The sequence below is a fragment of the Castanea sativa genome, chromosome 9 (assembly GCF_040712315.1).
Source record: "Castanea sativa cultivar Marrone di Chiusa Pesio chromosome 9, ASM4071231v1".
Classification (NCBI taxonomy): domain Eukaryota; kingdom Viridiplantae; phylum Streptophyta; class Magnoliopsida; order Fagales; family Fagaceae; genus Castanea; species Castanea sativa.
The window spans coordinates 38,816,425-38,838,956 of record NC_134021.1 but is presented as its reverse complement, the minus strand read 5'-3'; the positions used below and the strand labels follow the sequence as shown (position 1 = coordinate 38,838,956).

General features: G+C 33.6%; 1 protein-coding gene across 1 annotated transcript; it reads left to right on the top strand.

Moving 5' to 3' along the window:
• Positions 1-1,523: 1,523 nt before the first annotated feature.
• Positions 1,524-15,445, top strand: LOC142611067 (protein STRICTOSIDINE SYNTHASE-LIKE 2). Its single transcript, XM_075783094.1, has 3 exons — positions 1,524-1,982; positions 12,820-13,077; positions 14,538-15,445. The coding sequence occupies exons 1-3, from the start codon at positions 1,687-1,689 to the stop codon at positions 15,109-15,111; spliced, it is 1,128 nt and encodes a 375-aa protein (XP_075639209.1). The 5' UTR covers positions 1,524-1,686; the 3' UTR covers positions 15,112-15,445.
• The last annotated feature ends 7,087 nt before the right edge of the window (positions 15,446-22,532 follow it).

Sequence of the window (22,532 nt, the reverse complement as noted above, 5' to 3'; positions counted from 1 at the left end):
CCAAATCTGTTACTGTTAGTTCCATGAACAACTTTCCCCCATTAATAATCAGTCTCAAAAATAAAAAGCTTTTATCTCAACAACCAATCAGAAGCTCACTGCCTCAGGCATTTAAAACAAATTTTGGGAGGAGATTAATATTGCAACACAAAACAAGCTAGCTCAGTCAAGGGTGATGCAGAAAACTAGAAAATATCAAAATCCCATCATGCATTCACTCAAAAAACCATTCATCTCTTATCAAAAAAAAAAAAAAACCATTCGTCTTTTGCTACAATAGAAGAAAAAGTCCATTATTGAGAAAGCTCCTCTAAATCTTTTCATCCAGGACATGCATAGCTTGGGTTCACTCCCTCCCACAAAACTTATCTTTCTATGGGTCTTATCCCACTGAGTCTTGGCAAAAAGGGTCTTGGCAAAAAGACTCCAATGGGCCGATTTCCTAACCCAGCACACTTGGGCTTTTTCACAATAGGCTAGGATTCTGTGGAGTCAGGGTTCTATCTCCCAGTGAAAAGAAAAATATATAATTTTCCTTCGGTTTAACACTTTGGGTTGTTCTCTTAAAAGTACACACAGGTTAAAGCGGAATTTGGACTTGCGAGATTGAATCTGTGTTAGTAGTTACAAAAAGGACAAGATAGCCCATTTTGTATGAGTTTTCTGGGCTCAGACTTAACTCATAATAGATTAGATCCATAAGTTGTCTACAGCCTAGATAACATGTAAGGGCAACCAAAAAGAACAAAAAAGAAAGATCTTTGATTTTCACGTCCATAATTTCTTATCTGTTTTATTGCATTCATTTTTATATGTTAAAATTGTGTACAATTCTCAATCAGTCTAGATTAATTATTTATATAAAATAATAAATATGAATAAGTGCAAAAAATATTTTTCACTAGAATTTAAGACTCTACCCGTAAGAGAAATTGCTTATATTTTCTGATTGGTGACATGTGTCACAGTTTGATTAGAGGAGTTTTAAGATTTTTTCTTCAAAACAAGTGACATATTTTGATTGGTTGATATATTTTAATTTTTAGAGTGACACATGTTAACACTCGATTGGACTGCCCATGTTATTGCTTACATGCGCCGGACTATTTATGTCATTGTTTACACGTGACGACATTTGATTGGTTTTTGCAAGCTTTTTATGTCTTTATTTCAACGACACTTGGTAAATTTCTATTAGTTTTTAAATAGTAATAGCAAAACTTAGTAGTAGACGGTGCCTTGTAATTGGTTGTACTTTGTAGACGTGGTAGTGTAATGTGTCAGCTTGTGATAGATCGGGAATTTTTCCTCTCTACAAGCAAATTTTTTTTTTTAAAATAACTAATGTGCATTAAATACCATACCACGTGCACACCAAGAAATGGAGAAAACATAATTTGTAATGCTGTCAAACATGCAGGAAGTTTCATCTCCTCTATTTTGCCAAGAAAGAAAATGAAAGAATCACATAAAGGACACGTGTAAAATTCTTCTTCTTCTTCTTCTTCTTCTTTTTTCCTCTTTCTTTCTTTAAGAAGCTGCCTATACTATGTCTATGTCAAACTATAGTTGGTTAAAGTGTGTAACAGCATAACAGATTTACCATCGTCATTTTTATATATATAGAATCATAAATATCCACGCCTCCCAAAATAACTTTGTTCTTTCAAAATATTCTCCACAAGCATGAAGCCAAAGCTGTTATTGACAGCATTCATAGCTTTGCTCCTCTCTCTCTTGATTGCTGTACCTGTTAAGCGCATCAGATATTCATCTGATGCAACACCCAATAATGAAAAAGCTTTCAATAACAAGTTTTGGCAATTTGAAGCTATTCCTATTGAGGGTGCAGTTGGACCAGAGAGCTTTGCTTTTGACCCACTTGGTGGAGGCCCTTATACAGGCATATCAGATGGTCGGATAATCAAATGGGATCAAAATCAACGGCGTTGGATCAATTTCGCCATAACTTCTCCACAGAGGTATGCCTTAATTCCTTATCATAAACCATTTTTTTGTATTTGGTTGATTCTATTGTTGAAATTATTCGATGAAACTATATGGTGCACACAGCACACTTGTCAATTGTCATATGCATGACAAGGCCAAAGAATCATTTAGTTGCATACATGTCTGAATTCAAATTGGTATGAAGTTTTGAAGGTCAAAAACAATGAAATGAGATTTGCAAGCAAATGGAAATTGTGGTTAGTTTGCTTCTGTTGGAGTCTGTGTTGTTCAATGAGGGTACGGGTAGCTTGCCATTATACGTGTCAGTTAATTTGTCGTGAGGTGACCTTAACAGGGTGTTAAGTTTTGCTTTTATCGAAAAATCCATCATCCAACTTTGAATTAGTCTTGTGGATGTGATGAGGTACTGTACGTCAAAATGGAACCACTCTAAATTATTTTATAATATTTTTACAAAAATAATTTATTTTTATTATTAATTTTTATCTAAGTTCACTATTAATATTATTTTTTATTTATTAATAATAACTTATAAATTTATTTGTAAAGGAGTTTATATTTCAAACATTATTCTTTGATGTATAGTACTCATCCAATTGGTAGTGACAGGTTACCTTCTAATTAATTAAGTTTAATTAATTGATATGATGGAGAGCTACTCTTGTCTGTGGACTACGGTGCTTGGACTAGTCCTTTAACCCAATGGCCAAGGGCAAGCTGAGAAGAAATTATACCTTGTTACGGGTGTATGTTTCTCTTCTCTCATAGCTAGTGGAATTTACCTGCTATGAGTTCTACTAGCTTGTAAGAGGGAGGAAACATATAACCGAAACAAAGTATACTTCCTCCAAGCTGAGGCAGACTTCCGTTGTATGATGAATAGAATCATAAGATCCCGCCAAGTGGGACAGATCATTAGCCACCCTATCCCACCTAATTGGTTTCACTATATCTCTAACTACTTATATGCCCCACCTAATCACAAACTCATGTTACTAAGTTCGATAATTAAAGTTTTAAGAACTTAAAAAAATACTAAATAAATGTCAGTTTTAAGAAATAAATTAACTTCTCTCTCAATTAGATTTGTAGAGACAATTAAATGTTCCTTACTCCCAAGGGTTTCTTTTAACTTTATTAATTTTAGTGACTTATTTAAATTAAAAAATAAACTGAACAAGTTGTTTTAAAAAAACTGTACATAAGTTAGGAACTCATCTAGTTTTTTTTTTTTTTTTTTTTTAACTTGGTTTTTAAAATATCACTTTTAGATATAGCTGTGTGTTTTTAAACTTAATTTTTAATTAAGATGGACCAATAAAAAAATGATATAGGCATATCGGCAATGACTAAGTTCAGTAAATAACAAAATATTAATTTCAATTTTTTAAAATCCAAAGTAGCACTAGCTTGATAGATTTTTTATACGAGTTATTACTCATCATTTGACTAAGTACTATGATTGTCTTACCCTAAAAATGTTCAAACTTCAAACTACTTCATACGTATCATATGTAAAATATGGACATTTTTAAAAAATTTAGTCATTTGTTGTTCACATTTTACAAAAAAATTATTACTGACACTTTTCTTTTATACAAGATAAAAATTCTAACATAATCTAAGTATTTATCTATGTGAAAATTCTCTTCTAGAGACTTAAACCTCAACTCTTACCCTTCACACCCTACAGATACTTATATTTATGGAGTGACAATCACACCAAAAGTATGCGATGATATTATTTGATACTCTTTGATGTGAATGAAATATTTCACACAATATTCGTATATTTTTACATCAAATATACATTTTACACATAATACAAAAGAATATAGAATGAAAGAGGATGAATACAAACTAGATTCCAAACAAAGAAAGCCCTTTTACAAATTAATTAGGTATGCTGCACTGCAGTACAGCATAGTGCATCAATACTCAAGGCCAAGGGAGGACAGCTGACCTACCCTTATGGCCAAGGGCCCAGTATGTTCTTGTCTTCCTCAATAGTTTTTTTGCTTTCCTTAAACCATTAAAAAGAAAATACTTCATTGAAATAAAACCTATAACTAAATTAAAAAAGAAAAAAGAAAAAAAGAAACCTGTAATTCCAGATAATTTGTTGGCCCTGCACGTTATCTTATCGTATAATAGTTGCACTTGTAAATGAACTTTTCCTTTGGACCAAAGTAATAAATATATCAATTGTTTTTCCCTTTTTTTAAAAGAGGGTAAAATTGTTTACCCCTCTTCTTAAAAATGAAAAATCACAGTTCTCTTCATTTTTTAAGCAAAAGTGTACTAAAAATAATTTCCAATTTCCATGTGCTATAATAATAATTTCGGTCCCCCTTGTAATTAACTCCTAGTTAATAGATGAAGGAAAATAAAATTTTGAATTAATGTTACCAAATTATCAAAGAAGGTTGTTTCTCAAAAAAAAAAAAAAAAAAAAAAAATCATCAAAGAAGGTAGAATTCTTAATTAACTAATTAAGTTAGTTGACATCTTCTCAAAAACAAAAACATGAAACATAAAAAACAAAAAAACCAAAAAAAGAAAAAGAAAAAAAAAGAGGCTAGTTGACACCCGACATCTTCGGAAAGATTTTTCTCTTATCCTTTTGTGTAGGTGAGGTCCATAGTCATTATTATTGTGTTGACTAGCTTGCAACTCCATATGGCATGCAGCATGCTGTAGTTTAAAAAACAAAAACAAAAACAAAAACAAACAAAAAGTAGTTTACTAGCCTATTTATATACTTAGTTTTTTACTTTATAAAATATTTTTTTATTGTGATTTAATGAATTTATTTAATGTTTATGCTTTTTAATTAAGTTATGGAAATTGAGTGATTATGAAAATATATTGGATAGGAAATGCTAATTTTTTTAGACGATCATCAAAACTTTTATTGCAATACACGAATTTATAATTTAATATACGGTTTTGTTAAGAAAAATTTTGATTGATTTAAAATGAGCAATTTTAAATAGGCTTCACGTTATTTTTCCCCCCTTTTTGAGAAGAATGTACTAAAAATAGGCTTCAAGTAAAATGTGCAACTTTCTCAAAAAAAAGAAAGAAGAGAAAGTAAAATGTGCTAAAAATGGTTTTAATTTGGTTTGATATAGTTTAAATGGGTTAGAAATATTTAAAACTAGAGAGATGTAATTGGAATGACATTTAGCACAAAATTAGAGCATGTAAAATCAAATTAGAATGACAATTCACACTTGGCACAAAATTAGAGTGCAATAAACAATATAATTTGAATCTTTGTTCGCTTATATTGGTTTTCATAAAATAGATGCCATAATTATTAAAGATAAGGACTTCTAAAGGAGAGGATTTGCTTTGGTGTTAGGTTTGGCTTTTATCAAAAAATCTATCATCTTACTTTGAATTAGTCTTGGTGGCCTTGTGGATGAAACGAGTTTTCCAATGACTCATCCAATTTATGACAGATCACCTTCTAATCATTTTTTTATTTTTTTATTTTTTTTTATGGGACCTTCTAATTAAGTTTTAATTAATTGATATGATAGAGTTTTCTCAACAACAACAACCAAAAAAAAAAAAAAAAATGATATGATAGAGAGCTATGGGCGAGGCTATGGACTATGGTGCTATGAAACCATTAATTAATTGATATGATAGAGTCTATGGACTATGGTGCTTGAACCCACCCTTTAACCTATGGGCGAGGCGCAAGTTAAGATTGACTTCCATTTTTATGGTGGATAGAACCACTGGACCCTATGCCCTTGTGTCATGTGGGATAGACAAACAATCACCTCATCTTATTTTAAACTGATTTCGCTATACCTTCAACTACTAATATGCTCTATTTAGATTAAGCTAGAATAAAATTTTATTTTGAATAAAACCAATATATATATATGCTCCACTTTGTTACAAGCTTATGTTACTAAGCTCAACAATTAAATTTTAAAAACCTAAAATTTAAAAGAAGAAGAAGTCAGTTTAAGAAAGAAATTAACTTCCCTCTCAAATAGATTTGTAGAGACAAATAAATGTGCCTTACTCCCAAGGATTTCTTTAACTTAATTAATTCTATTATCTTATATAAAATTAAAAAATAAACTTTAACAAGTTCTTTCTTTTAAACAAAAAAGGTGAATTAAAAAATAAAAAAAAACTATACATAAGATACGAGCTTACTAGGCTTTTTTTAATAAATTTTTTTATAACTTGTTTTTTAAAATATCATTTTTTTTAGATATAGTTTTTTAATTTTTTTTTAAATTAAAATGAACCAATAAAGATAATGATATAGGAAATTAGGCACGTAGCCAAAGAATAAGCTCAGTAAATCATAAATTTTTAAGTTTTTTTAAAAAAATCCGAACTAGCGCTACCTTATTAGGACTTATTACTTGTCATTTAATTTAGACTAACACTGCCTCACACCAAAAATGTCCAAACTCTATAGTCTATACACTTCATATGTAAACTGTGGACTTTTTTATTTTATATGTAGACATTTGGTGTCCACATTTTACAAAGACATTATTATTCACTAGCATCATCATCGTCACTCGTTTTTTTTTTTTTTTTAGTAGTCCTATTTTGTTGCCAAAATAAAAAAAATTGTGTTAATATTTTATATATAAATTTTATTTTGAGAATCTAATTTATGAGTGGATAAAGTAATTTAAAAATCAACAGGAGAATAGTCCTATTTTTTAGGTAATATTTTAGTAAAAGTTAGAGTTATATTTTTACCAAATTGTCCTTTAGTTTTTTCTCTACTTAATCATAGAGGTGTAAGGGCATTTTTGAACCAAAAAATGAAGAATTCAAATAGGGGAAGCTCCTTAAATAATAGTATAAACTAGCCTTATCACATGCGCTTCACGAGATGAGGTTTTTTTTTAGTGGTCCTATTTTGTAGAAAAAAAATTATATTTAATTATTTTATATATATAATTTTTATTTTAAAAATCTAATTTATAAGTGAATAAATCAATTTAAAAATTAATAGGAGAGTGGTCCTATTTTTTGGGCAATGTTTTAGTGGGAGTTAGAGTTGCATTTTTACCAGATTATCCTTTAGTTTTGTCTTTACTTAAACATAAGACTGTAGGGACATTTTTGAACTAAAAAAAATGAGGAATCCAAATAAAGGAAGTCCCTTAAATAGTAGTATAGATATAGATATAATACTAGCCTCATCACACGCGCTTCGCGCGTGCGATGAGGCTTTTTTTTTTTGTTAGTAGTCCTATTTTGTAGAAAAAAAAACTGTATTTTTTATTTTATTTTATCTTCTCTATATATTGAGAGGATTCAAAAAGTTAGTTATTGTGTTTTCAACTTACAAAAATACTCCTAATTTAATTAACTTATTCTTATTCTTAAAAAAAAAAAAAAAGGTTAAAACTGTAAATCAACAAAAACTAATAACAAAAAAGTGAAAAAATAAAAATTGTCCACAATCCCCACTTTCTCCTAAAAAAAATCATCCCACCTTCTAAAAAAAACTACCCTATGGTTTTTGATGAAACACGAGTTTGTCAGTTGTAGTGAGGTCGTCCAGACGGGACTAGACTGATGAATCACGAGTTCGTCAGTCGTAGTGAGGTCGTCCAGACGGGACTAGAGGTCTGCTTGTGTCGCGGTGGAAGAAGAAATTCTCCAGAATGGTCACCGGTGTGGTGCCTGCCACAACGTCTCCGATGCCAAAGTTAGTACAAGGGAGTTTATAATAATAGACTATAAGAATGATTAGGGATATCTTGTAACTGTGTTCATACCTTCTTTTGGCAATGCGTGGGCTTTATATATGTTGTTCTAGATTCTAGCCGTTGTGGAAATTATTGTGGCTTTAATGCCTCTTTTAGTAACGCTTCTTGCTGAGTAATGGGGTTTTAATATGCCTTCAACGGTTCGTCCGTAATTTTCTGGTGCTGTAACCGTCCGGGGTATTATTGGTGGCATTGAATGATCCTGCTATCCTCGTCAGTGACGTGTATACTTGTTTAAGCTCGTCTCAGAGAGTAGTCTCGTCAGTCCCATCAGATGCCTTTAGTCTCGTCGGCAGTTAATCTCGTCAGTCCCATCAGATGCCTTAGTTTCGTCTGTAGTTGATCTCGTCAGTCCCATCAGATGCCTTAGTCCCATCAGATACCTTAGTCTCATCTATAGTTGATCTCGTCAGTCCCATCAGATGCCTTAGTCTCGTCAGTAGTTGATTTCGTCAGTCCCATCAGATGCCCCCGGATTCTGTGGTCGTCATGATGTTCCATGACGACCATAGAAGATGAAAGGATTTTTTTTTTTTTTTTTTATAAATAATTTCTTGGCTACGTCAGTAGTGTACATCCGTCTAAGCGGAATCTTATCACGAGGCTTCGTCAGTAATGTACATCCGTCTAGGCGGAATCTTATTACTTACTTCGTCGGTAATGTACATCTGTCAAGGCGGAATCTTATTACCTAGCCATTCTCGATGATCTTTTGGCTTCGTCAGTAATGTACATCCGTCAAGGCGGAATCTTATTACCTAGCCATTTTTTATGATCTTTTGGCTTCGTCAGTAATGTACATCCGTCAAGGCGGAATCTTATTACCTAGCCATTTTCTATGATCTTTTGGCTTCGTCAGTAATGTACATCCGTCAAAGCGGAATCTTATTACTTACTTCGTCAGTAATGTACATCCGTCAAGGCGAAATCTTATTACCTAGCCATTTTCGATGATCTTTTGGCTTCGTCAGTAATGTACATCCGTCAAGGCGGAATCTTATTACTTACTTCGTCGGTAATGTACATCCGTCAAGGCGGAATCTTATTACCTAGCCATTCTCGATGATCTTTTGGCTTCGTCGGTAATGTACATCCGTCAAGGCGGAATCTTATTACCTAGCCATTTTTTATGATCTTTTGGCTTCGTCAGTAATGTACATCCGTCAAGGCGGAATCTTATTACCTAGCCATTTTTTATGATCTTTTGGCTTCGTCAGTAATGTACATCCGTCAAGGCGGAATCTTATTACTTACTTCGTCAGTAATGTACATCCGTCAAGGCGAAATCTTATTACCTAGCCATTTTCGATGATCTTTTGGCTTCGTCAGTAATGTACATCCGTCAAGGCGGAATCTTATTACTTACTTCGTCGGTAATGTACATCCGTCAAGGCGGAATCTTATTACCTAGCCATTTTCGATGATCTTTTGGCTTCGTCAGTAATGTACATCCGTCAAGGCGGAATCTTATTACCTAGCCATTTTCGATGATCTTTTGTCTTCGTCAGTAAACCGACGATCTGGATGCTCCCTCTTTCGTCCTTTACGTTCGTCCTCCCTCTTTCTCCTTTCTTCTGTTTTCTCCATATCTTTAATGGCGGCTAGCGCATCCTCAGCATTCATGTACTTTTGCGCCTTTAAGAGCATTTCTGCCATCGTCTTAGGTGGATTTTTTGCCAGCGAAACCACAAACTCTCTAGACTTCAGTCCTGCTTTAAAGGTCGTCAGTTGTACTTTGTCATCAGCGTCGTCCACTTCCAAGGTTTCTCGGGTAAAGCGTTTCACGTATGACCGCAAGGTTTCTTTCTCCCGTTGCTTAACAGTGAGTAGGTGGTCCGCTGGTCTCTTAGGACGTTGCCCTCCGACGAAATGGCGCAGAAAGGCGCTACTCAACTGTTCGAAGCTATCAATGGATGAGGTTGGCAACTTTATGAACCACTCTCTTGCAGCTCCCTTAAGTGTGGTAGGGAAGGAACGACACATTATTTCATCAGGGGGCTGTTGGAGGCCTAATGTCGTCTTGAAGGTATTAAGGTGATCTTGGGGGTCCTTAAGCCCGTCAAAATGCTCAAACTGAGGCAACCGAAACTTCGCCGGCACTGGTCGTTCCAAGACTGCCACGGTGAAAGGAGAATTTGTTGCCCTGACCATTCTATCTAGGCTCTGATCTGTCTTCTCCTTAATAGCATTTCTCAGTTCGTCCATCTCTTTCCTCATCTCTTGAAGAAGATTAGAATTTTGTTCGTCTGGAGTAGTGGTCCTTCGTCGGTCGCTTCTCCCATGGCTGTCTCCTTCATCCTCCTGTACAACTCTAGATCGATTCTCCTTATGCTGAAGCTGTTGTCTCATCTCCTGATTCTGCCTGGTGAGTTCTTCAACGGTGGCCGCAAGAGCTTTGACTTGCTGGGCTAAGGCCACTAAATCTTGGTTGGACTCCATCTGAATATTGAAGTTGGTAGAAACTATGCTTTCGAACCGTTAGTACGAAAATGTCGTTCCCACAGACGGCGTCAAACTAATGAAACACGAGTTCGTCAGTTGTAGTGAGGTCGTCCAGACGGGACCAGACTGATGAATCACGAGTTCGTCAGTCGTAGTGAGGTCGTCCAGACGGGACTAGAGGTCTGCTTGTGTCGCGGCGGAAGAAGAAATTCTCCAGAATGGTCACCGGTGTGGTGCCTGCCACAACGTCTCCGATGCCAAAGTTAGTACAAGGGAGTTTATAATAATAGACTATAAGAATGATTAGGGATATCTTGTAACTGTGTTCATACCTTCTTTTGGCAATGCGTGGGCTTTATATATGTTGTTCTAGATTCTAGCCGTTGTGGAAATTATTGTGGCTTTAATGCCTCTTTTAGTAACGCTTCTTGCTGAGTAATGAGGTTTTAATATGCCTTCAACGGTTCGTCCAGCTGGTGCTGTAACCGTCCGGGGTATTATTGGTGGCATTGAATGATCCTGCTATCCTCGTCAGTGACGTGTATACTTGTTTAAGCTCGTCAGATGCCTTAGTCTCGTCAGTAGTTGATTTCGTCAGGCCCATCAGTTTTCTATTAAAAAACGCATATCCCAAGTTCTGTAAAAAAATAAAACTACCCCACATTCTTTAAAAAAACCCACCCACGGTTTCCTTAAAAAATTTATTAAAAAAAAAAAAACTGCCACATATCACATAAAAAAACAAAATAAATAATAAATAAATAAAAACTAATATATATCATTTTTATTTTAATAATCTAATTTATAAGTGAATAAATCAATTTAAAAATTAATAGGAGAATAGTCCTATTTTTTGAGCAATGTTTTAGTGGGAGTTAGAGTTGCATTTTTACTAGATTATCCTTTAGTTTTGTCTTTACTTAAACATAAGACTGTAGGGGCATTTTTGAACTAAAAAATATGAAGAATCCAAACAGAGAAAGCCCCTTAAATAATAGTATAGATATAGATACTCTTCTATATGAAATGTTTCTGGTAATATCCACATTTTTATATAATATACTCACATTTTACACAATACATGTAAATATCATTAGATTGGAACTAATGAAAGTTATGGGAGTCAAAAACCAACTAGGAAGAGATGTCACAATTAATTTATACACGTAGGATTACAGATTTTCCATAATGAGAGACTTGAACAAGATAAATAAGACTAGAATCTCTTTTATAAGTGTAATGCTCTCTCTCTCTCTCTCTCTCTCTCTCTCTCTCTCTCTCTCTCTCTCTCTCTCTCTCTCTCTCTCTCTCTCTCTCTCTCTCTCTCTCTCTCCTTGAGCCTCTCCTTATACTCCCTCCTTTCTACCTTTCTTGGAATGTGCTATTTTCATACAATTGGCGAGTTACTTGTCCAACCAAACACCTGCACCATTAGTTTTCATGATGAAGATAGACTTTTAGAGCTTTAAGCACTGTTTAGGCTAGTAATTCATTAATAAATGCGACTATGTCAGACTCGTGAATATAATTCAAGCGGAGTTGCCTGTTACTTTATCAAGAAACTTCATTATGACTCCTTAGACGTTTCCGTGTCTCTTTATGCTCTTTCTTAGACGCTCGGAAAGTACTCTATCCTCGGCTGCCAATGGTGGGTTGTCTCCAATACACCTTCCTACAAAAGCCCTTTTACAAGTTTGTCCCTTTACTAATTACATATGCTGCACGTCGGCATAGAACATCAATACTCATGGCCTCATGGGAGGACGGCTGACCTACCCTACGGGCTATATAGCCAAGGGCAAAGGATGTCCTTGTGCTCCTCAAATTTTTTTTTTTTTGGGTAAAAAAGACACTTCTAGTTTAAATTGGTTGAAAAGGGACTTCATTGCGATAAAACCTATAATTCCAGATTATTTGATGGCCTGCACGTTATCTTATTGTGTAATGGTTGCAATTTGGAAAGGAACTTTTCGTTTGGACCAAAAAGTAAATATATCAATTGTTTCACCCTTCTTTTTTTTGGTGGTAAAAATTGTTCCCTCTAATAAGGATGACATTTGGCATAAAATTAGAGTATGTGAAATCTAATTAGAATGACACTTCACACAAATTAGAGTGCAATAAGAAATATAATTTAAATCTTTATTGGACTTTTGCTTTAATATATTACTAGTCACTAACAATTATAATATCGGAAAACTATGTATAAAAGCATACTAATATACTTAAAAATGGTAAATAATGTTAATAATATACTTAAAAATTGTAAACAATGTTAATAATATAGTAATTGTAATCACATAGCACGTAAATTCTCTGTGTATATTTTTCTTTTCTCTTCTTTAATTTTGTATAAGTGAATTTATTTTCACCACATATCAATATATTAAAATAAATATCCAATTAACACGGCATTTAACATCCATGTCAAGAAGACAAAATTACAGGAACAAAGGAAATATGCAATCTAAGGTGAATTTCTCAAAATATTAATATATACTACACACACACACACACACACACACACACACACACACACACATATATATATATATATATATATATATATATATATATATATATATATAGTGTGAGACTGTATATTTTATTTTTCAACAACTGGCATTGGTGGCAGAGATGGTTGTGAAGGGCCACACGATCATGATAAAATGGAACACATTTGTGGGCGTCCATTAGGATTGGGCTTCGACACAGCCACAGGTGATCTTTATATTGCTGATGCTTACATGGGCCTATTGGTTGTGGGCCCTAATGGAGGCATGGCCACTAAGGTTGCCACACGTATTCCCTTGGGTTTCACCAATGGTTTGGACATTGATCATCGCAATGGGGTGGTATATTTTAGTGATAGCAGCTCACAATACCAAAGGAGGTATGTCATTTTAATATTGCATAATTTACATACATCATATCCCTACCATTCTAGTAAAATTGGTAACTGAACAAATTCTTTTCAAAAATAAAATAATAATAATAAAACAAATTCAAATTTTTTTTTTAGGTTGTCGTAAAAGATAATGTAAGTGCACAATTGCACCTGGACCCAAGAATAGTTATGGGCTCAGACCCAATGAGCCTTAAACAATAAGAATTTGTAGAGTGTGGGCTTGAAACCCAGGTTAGAAGTGTATGAGGATGAAATGACAAACTAAAGATTCCAAGTACTTAGAGACAAAAAGGAGTAATGTAAATAGACTCTCGGACGTAAGCGAAAGTCGTTCTTATATTATATCTCTCTCTTTTTCCTTCTTCCTTTTAGGTTACAAAAGTTCCGTCCCGTTTCTCGTTCCGGTCCCTCCTTAAATACTCCTCTTTTTAATACTTTATCCACGTGTTGCCCCCCAATTCCTCCCTTAGCCTAGATATTTCTTTTCTTAGTGCCTTTGAACAGTAACTAGAAGTTTCCCTTCCACTGTTTAAGTGTCACTTCCTCATTAATGCGGCCAGGGTGGTAGGTGCAGGGTCTTTAATGTGGAGGTAGCAGCCTTTACCTTTAATATTCTTCCAACATCGGCGCTTCTAGGACATTCAAGGGTTCTCTCCCTTTAACCGTTGGTCTTGACCGTATCATTCCCTAATCTTTACCATGAAGTCTCAGGTTCTTTGATGTCAGTCCGAGGGGAAAACCATCCTCGGCTGGATCCTAGGATCCTCGGCGTATAGGCCGACCCATAGCACCAACAATCTCTAACCCCAGGGTCAGGTCGGCCTTCTTTAACAAGGCCCAAAAGGCCCACATTCCCACCAGGATCCTTTTGCCCCACACAGATAATATAACTCATAATTTCCAATGGAGGGAATTTAATATCTCTATCTTTTTTTTTATTGGAAAAAATAAAAATCCACCTTTAAAAAGTGAGAAACTATTATTAAGTTACACTCAACCAATTATTGTTGATGATTGATTAGAAATTTAAAAACTACATAGATGTATAAAAAAAAAATGTATCATGTTTAACATGTGCCAACTATCAATACAGTTTTAGAAAAGATATCTCATGTATCAAATATATACATCATTTTTCTCACAGTACGTGGATCTCACATATCTAATTCATGAGACAATTACTTCATAATACTGAGTCAAAATTCACAAAAATCCATTGAAAGTACTTCTCATGTTTCACCTCAAAAGAGTTTTAATATATACAAAATCAACATACAACTCATTGATATATATAGACTACTTTCAATTTCTAACTTCCTTTTAGTTGGACTGCATAAGCTAGCTATATATAATATTTTTGTTGTTCAAATATTCCTCTAGCTACCATCAACTTATAGATTTTCTTTTCCTAAAATATTAAAAGTGTACATTACTTGGTTATGCAGGAATCACATCTCATCAGTACTAAGTGGGGATAAAACAGGAAGGCTAATGAAATATGACCAAAAAGACAAACTAGTAACTGTTCTTCTTAAAAATCTCTCATTCCCCAATGGTGTAGCATTAAGTGAAAATGGCCACTACATTCTAGTTGCAGACTCCACGAATTGCAAAATCATGAGGTATTGGCTAGAAACATCGAAAGCTGGAACTTTTGAAGTCTTTGCTCAACTCCCAGGGTTCCCAGACAACATCAAGAGAAGTCCTAGGGGAGGATTTTGGGTGGCAATTTATTCAAGAAGAGAAAGGATCTTAGAATGGATGCTTTCCTATCCTTGGATAGGAAATGCTTTGCTTAAGCTTCCTTTTAACATTACGAAAGCTTATGCATATTTAGCTAAGTGGAGGGCAAGTGGGATGGCAGTGAGGTTGAGTGAACAAGGTGAAATATTGGAAACATTTGAAGAAAAAAGTGGAATTAGATGGAGATCTATTTCTGAAGTGAAGGAGAAAGATGGAAACTTATGGATTGGATCAATAATTATGCCTTTTGTAGGCATGTATAAGAGTAATTCTTAGATACTTTCAAAGCACTATGAATAGAGCTACCTTCTCTCACATTTATAATGGGGTTTGCTCATTAAATTCATGATGGACCTCACCATGAATGTGAGATGAGAACATAAATAAACTTTTTTTCAGTTCCTTTTACAATTTTTATAGGTGTTAAGGTGTAAACTAGCAGGTTACCTATGTGGACTATTATCGGTCTAATATTTCTTGGAGCAATAATTGAAGAAACTAAACTTTTTTCATTGATGTAGTGGAATAATGACAGAAAGTGTAGTGAGCCCTCTTGACAACACTTGAATAGTTGAATGCCATTTACAGTGATTTAGTACAGGGCAAAAGACAATATTGACATTGAAACAATGAGGAAGTTGTTATATAAGATTTGTTATTTTTGATACTGGTTTGGAGCTTGATAAGAATTGGAGATCAAATCTTTAAATTGCTTCATATGAAGAATTTTAACAACACCGATAGATTGAACTTTGATTGAAATGAATTAATCATTTCAAATTTACATAATCAGCCCATGAATTTCATCAATAGAATTTATTTATAAAAAAAATTATATTATATATTCGAATCATTACTAAAACGTAAACTTATGTTGAGAAGATGGGGAAAAATAAATTTCGAAAATGAATATTACAAAGAAAGGGTTTTATGTGTAGATTTGTATGTTTTTAGCTATTTCAAACTTTAGTCTTTTATGGAATAATAAAAGTAATTTTTTTAATAAAGATTGGATCTGAGGATGTGTATGAAAAAACAAAGTACAACACCTTAAACTAGGAAGTACGGACACTTCATTTAGGGTGTGGAATCTATGTCAAATTTGAATGGAAAAAACATTTATTTTCCAATCAGAACTAAATGGCTATAAACTCTATTATAGAATCTAACAAAGAAATTTAAACTTGATAAAATGAAAAAAGTACGTATTTATTTAATATAGCAAAATTACTAATTTGGTATTTTACTTTCACATGTTATATTTTATTACATTCACAGGCTTATATTAACGGTATTACTAATGATTGTGAGAGTAACTTGTCAAGTGAACAGAATAGTAATTCTACAAAATCACAAAAAATTGATGTTAAAGGCAATGTACAACTCACACTAACATCTGCACTCAAGGAGAACAAAATGAGTTATTCAATGACTACTACGAAGCAACAAAAGAAGAAGATACAAAAAGTTATTTAAAATTGCAAAAAAAAAATCACAAAAAATTATGAAAAACATTTTTTGTCTTTCAATTGATTACAAATTGTTATTTTAACAATGCAACATTTATTGAATAACTGAGGATATTAGGTGTTTGGAATCCTAATTTTTATTTAAAATTTTTTAATTTATATTTTCCATTTACTAAGGCAACAAAACGAAAGTTTTTAAGGCTGTTTAACACTGTTAACAACATTGCATATGTGATAACTTAAATTCTTTTTTTTATTGTTGGATTTTTTTAACATAGTCAATAGCTTTTCCATGCACCGCATGGGTTAGCTGCTAGTTTAGTATTATTGATGTACTTAAAAAATTATAATAATTTTGTAAAAGAAAAACATGATAGGTTTACAACTAAATATATTTCGCTTTTAACATTTATCAAAAGTTGTTTGGAATTTGAATTGTCATAATTAACTTCACGTGGGTGGCTTGTGAGGGCACACTGCCACAAACAAAAAGTTGCACTTAAGTGACTTAAGTCTAAATACTCTAAACTCTAAAGGCTAAAAACAAAATTTATAAAAAAGGGAAGAAGGAGCAGAGGTCATTGTTTTTTTTTTTTGGGTGTAGAAGAAGAAAACAATGAAGAATAAAGGGAGGGGGGTATGATCAGCAACACAAGATCACTGCCAAAACAGTGGCAGTAGTATGTGTGTGTGTTTAGCAATTAGTTTGTCTCTTAAAAAATATTTCGTGTTTCTTTTGTATTTTCTTTATTTCACCCAAAATTCGATTTTTTTTCCTAGCAATATTGGATTTGTTAAAAAAATAAAATTCATGTGGGACATGTGTGCAGCCGCATCTAGGCCGTACCCTGCGTCCCGGTCGCATCCAAGCTACACCTTACGTCATAGCCACATCCAACACGGTATGGCTACCATTTAGCTGCACCCGTGCTTCCTTGAGCAGAATCAATTGAAAATTGAGGATACCTTGATAGAGTATGTGCCATAAAAAATTTGTGTTTTAATAGATATTATTACTTATCAATATATGTGTGTATGTGTGAGAGAGAGCAAGAGAGTGTGAGATAGATAGTAAAACCCGATAAACAGAGTTTCATAGAACTTCAATAGTACACTTAATTTAGGCAATCGATCAAACTTGGATTAGTTGTACTTCATTAAAATGAAAATTTAAATTGCTCCTCATAAGAGCAACCACATCAGTTCTTTTAAAAATTTCCTCTATTTTACACAAAAAATCTACCTTTTCTATTTTACACTATCACTTTTACAAAATCTTCACATCAGTTCTTCTATTTTACCCATCTTTTAATTAAATAACAATACTTTCACAATTTTTTATTATTTTTCTTAACTAACAAACGCGCGCTCTCTCTCCTCTCATTTCTGATTTTTTTTCTCTCTCTTCTTTCTCATTTCTGATTCTTTCTCATTTATGATTTTTTTTTTCTCTCTCTCTTCTTTCTCATTTCTCATTCTTTTCTCTCTCGCTCTCTCTTTCTCTCCTTTCTCATTTCAGACTTTTTTTTTCTCTCTCTCTCTACCATCCCGTTTCAGATCATCTCTCTCTCTACCATCCCTGTTTCAGATCATCTATCTCTCTCTCTACCCGTTTCAGAATCTCTCTCTCTCTATCTAGTTCGATTAACACTTCGATCCACTCGGATCCGAGCTCCGTTCTGCTCGGATCCGAGCTCCGATCTGCTCGGATCCGAGCTCCGATCCATGATTCACCAGCTCCGAGCTCGAATCCGCTCCAATCCGTCCGCTCCACGAGCTCCGATCTGCTCCGATCCGTCCGATCCGCTCCGATCCACCAGCTCCGATCCGCTCCGATCCACCAGCTCCGATCCGCGCCGATCCACCAGCTCCGATCCGCGCCGATCCACCAGCTCCGATCCGTGCCGATCCACCAACTCCGATCCGCGCTGATCCACCGGCTCTGATCCGAGCTCTGAGCTCCGATCCGCTCCGATCCACCGGCTCCGATCCGCTCCGATTCACCGGCTCCGATCCGAGCTCCGAGCTCCGATCCACTAGCTCCGATCCGAGCTTCGAGTTCCGATCCACGATCCACCAGCTCGGAGCTCCGATCCACAAGGTCCGATCCACAGCCACGAGCTCCGATCCGAGCTCCGATCTACTATCTGTGTGTATCTCTTTTTTTTTTTTTTTTTGAGAAGTGTATAGCTGTGATGATTTCTGTGTGTTTGTTTGTGGGTGTGTTTGTGTGCATTTGAGGAAAACGAAGATGAGCAGTTAACTGGGTTGTTGAGCATGGATAGGAGAGAGAAAAAAAGGAGCCAATGGAAATTAATAAAAAAAGGGATAAACGAGCTACAGTAATTGTGTATATTTACACGTTACTGTAGCTCGGGATCAGTTTGCACAATTTTGCATCTTTTTACACTTACTGATGTGTGCTCAAAATGTGTAAATTTAAGCATTTTTTTTATTATACACACTTATACACCAACTGATGCAATTGCTCTAAGGGGGAAGGATAACATTTTCAAAAGAAAATTCGTTGAAAAGGAACATCCTAAAGTACAAAGGTAGTGAGATGTTAAATCATTGATGTTTTAAACATTCATAAAGCCTTATTGCAACAAAAATTTTTGTTGCAATAAGGAATCTTAAAATTATTATTTTCATTCCATTATTTTCCCTTCTCCCAAACAAGCTATAAAGCACCAAGGTCCCCTTAAAACCCAACAAGAAACAAAACTTCTTCTTCAAAAAATCACAAAAGAAACAAAATCTTCATCGAAGAATCAAGCAAAAACAGCGGCACATGTTAGCAGCACTTACTCTTCCACTATGCTTCTTCGTTAAGGTAAAGAAAAAAAATTTATCTCTCCCACCCATACATACATTTGCCATATAAGTGTAGATACATACATGCATTCATATATATACAACAAATATACACTCATAACACTTAGTAAAACTAAAAACAAAGAAATTCGAAAGATATATAAAAGCAAAATGTTATAACAATTTTCAAATGCAATAAAAAACCAAAGAGATTCCAAAGAGAAAAGTATCAAAGAAAAATAAAAAATATTACCATTTTTCGAAGGCCAATCATAAGCCCTCAATGCTAGAAGCTGCAAGCCCTTGCTTTATTTCTCAAGCTCTAGCTTGATTCTCAAGGAAGAGAAGTATGGTAGCTGTTTTTTTTTTTTTTTTTTTTTTTTTTTTCGAGCTTTACTTAGGGATTTATGTCTTAGCCTTTTATCCAAAAAAAAAAAACTTTGTTGTCTTAGTCTTTATGAGATGATTATTATTATTATGTTATATTCACAATATTTTTACAATAAATTTTAAGTTATATGTTGTTATTAACTATTACCATAGTTAGTAAAATATGGTACATGTATATTACAGTAAACATACGGACTGGTACAATTCAGTATTTTTCAAAAAAAGTACATTTCAAAAATTTGGCATAAAAATACAGAAACGGAAAAGTAACGTTACATGTGTAGTACATGTATTAAACGTTTCTTTTTTAAAAGTTCATATAAAAAAATACATAAACATTTAGCATATGTTTTTGTGAGATAAATAAAATTAGTAATATATACTCACTTACCATAAGTGTCCGTTTGACTTAAGCTTATAAACTCAACTTTTAACTTTTATATACAACCCATAAAATCGTATTTTTTCCTCACTTTTCAAGAAATACAAATATACTTTAACATAGTTTTAAGGAACAGAGTGTTTTTTAAGTCACCCAAATTTTCATTAGGTGAGGGTGAGGACTAGAGAGGATTTTGTTAGATGAATGGGATGAATGTGGCCACGTTGAAATGGTTCTTACTAGTTCAGATACTTATTGTACTTTTTTTTATAAGCTAACAATGAAGTGGAATTTTTCAGATAAAAAAAACACTATTATCTATTATCTATTAAAAAATTTAAAATGTTTTTTTTTTTTTTTTGTGTGTGTATATAAGATAATAGATACATAAAAATGGACTTGCTAGATCTTTCACAATAATAGAAATTGATTTTTCTCATATCACTACATTTCGTAAGTCTTTTTTTATTATTAAAATAATCGTCTACCAAACCAAGTTTAAAATTTCTCACCACTTTAGCCCTCAAGTTACGATTGAGTGGCTGCAGTGCCCTGGATGGAAAGAAATTGAATGATATTGCCATAAGTTGCATACCGGATGTGTTAGAGGAAAATCGACATCACTACCCGACAGTTTTAGAGATTTCAAAAGAATTGAAGCAAATAAGAGTAAATAAAATACTCTCAAGATTATACAATAACCGAAAGTTGAGGAAAATATTTCTTGTCGTATAGAAATTGTTTGGTTGACTTAGATCAATCGTAGGTCCATAGCCAATGACCCAATGAGTCATTATACAAATTTTCAAATACATTGTTATATTTTTTTTTTTACACTTTTTCATTGAGTTAATCTCACATTCTATTTTGAGTACATTGATTAATTTCTTGAATTGTAAATAAATTCATTGATTAATGTCTTCAATTAATTTTTATTTAATATGAATTGATTATCTTTATTTATTTATTTTTATTGATGCAAACTAATATTTTTTAGAGTAATTTTTTTTTCAATCTTATCTTGTAATCTTGCCCCCCCTAAACTAAAATCCTAGTTCCACCACTAATTGTGCCCTCTAACTAGTGAAGGAGTGAAGCATGGCAATAGATTGCGGCAGTTCTTGTGTTTAACTTTTTGTGAGTCTGCAAATTTAATAAAATAAATAATAAAGCAGGGACACAACATTTTTATAATAATTTTACAAGAAAGCTTAGATGTTAAGCGATTAATGGTAAATAAAAAAGTAATATTAGTGATTAACTTATTTAAATTTACCACCTAAATTTTGTTGTAAAATTTTTATGAAAATATTGTTTGCTGTACCACTATTTTAAAATAAAAAAAATTTAAGCTTATTATTTGTGTTTGACGTTGGGTGCAATACGAGATTATTTTAATCTTTTATATTTGTTAATCTTTTAAAAGATTATTTTAATCTTTTAAATTTCAGCTTATTGTATATATTTTTTATTTTAATCTTTTATATTTAGTGTCCCACTTTGAGTCTTTGTCAGCAACAATAACTCAATATATATATCCCCATATAACAAACCGTTCTGTACGTTTTAACCTGAACATGTAACATACTTTTGGTTCCAAAAGTTAGAGTAGAATTATGTAGCTTTGGAAACAAATTGAAAGATGCACGCTTTTTTGTTGTTTACGTACGTATGCGTAGTATACGTGTAAGATACGCGTACATACTAACTTGGGCTTTTACTGGTGTAAAAACGTGATTTAACTTATGAATTCAAATTAGAATCAATTACAAATTACCACGTATGATTTGTTATGCAAGTATCACTTATCATACATTTATTACAAGGATAAAAGTTTATATATTTCTTTTTTTTTTTCTTTCCATATTTAGATTGGTTAGAAATATTTACTTAATGAAATTACCCAATCCCCTCTCACCCAATGACCACTTGAATTTAATACCAACTTGCCTAACATGAGTATTGTAGGGGCATTGGGCCTAGTAATTTACCAAGGATGGCCCAACAAAGTCTTTTGGGCTAAAAACCCAAATTCGAGGACATCAAATGATCTAGGAGTACATGAATGTACCTCATAAAGAAAATGACAGGTAAAGATATGATAAACGAGTGACCAATTACGTCCGAGGAATAGATTTGTCCTCGGGTTGTTAAGCCGAGGTCATAAGAAGAAAGGTTTAGTGTCCCCGGGCTATATTATAAGAAATCCTATGACTACGGGAAGACACGGTACACGTGGAGGACAATAGGAAGAGTGATGGAATATCTAAGGTGAAGCTGCTACCACCGCCCATACATTAAAAGCTCTGTAATTGATATACTGACTGCATAGATGGAAAGATGGGACCTGATCATAAGGTTTGGAACTTGGTCCCTGACCCCAGCGGACTTTGAGGAAGAATTGATGGGACAAGTATCCAAAGCCAGCGTTATAACCATGAGGTGGAAGATGATAAAGAGAAGAAGAGAAAGTATAAATAAATGAAAAGACCTTCGAATGAAGGGGAGGGCTTTTTTCTGTAAAGAAGAAAGACAATAGTATATGATAATCTATAATTGTAACCAACCTTAGGAAGCAATATTATAAACTATCCTCGGATTGTGTCCGAGGAGGAGCTTTTAGTTATACTCTTACAAAT

Excerpts from the sequence above, each read along its gene's own strand:
- LOC142611067 (XM_075783094.1), top strand. The coding sequence starts at position 1,687 with ATGAAGCCAAAGCTGTTATTGACAGCATTCATAGCTTTGCTCCTCTCT. Across the intron at positions 1,983-12,819 it reads GCCATAACTTCTCCACAGAG|AGATGGTTGTGAAGGGCCAC; the intron begins GTATGCCTTAAT and ends CATTGGTGGCAG. Across the intron at positions 13,078-14,537 it reads AGCTCACAATACCAAAGGAG|GAATCACATCTCATCAGTAC; the intron begins GTATGTCATTTT and ends TTGGTTATGCAG.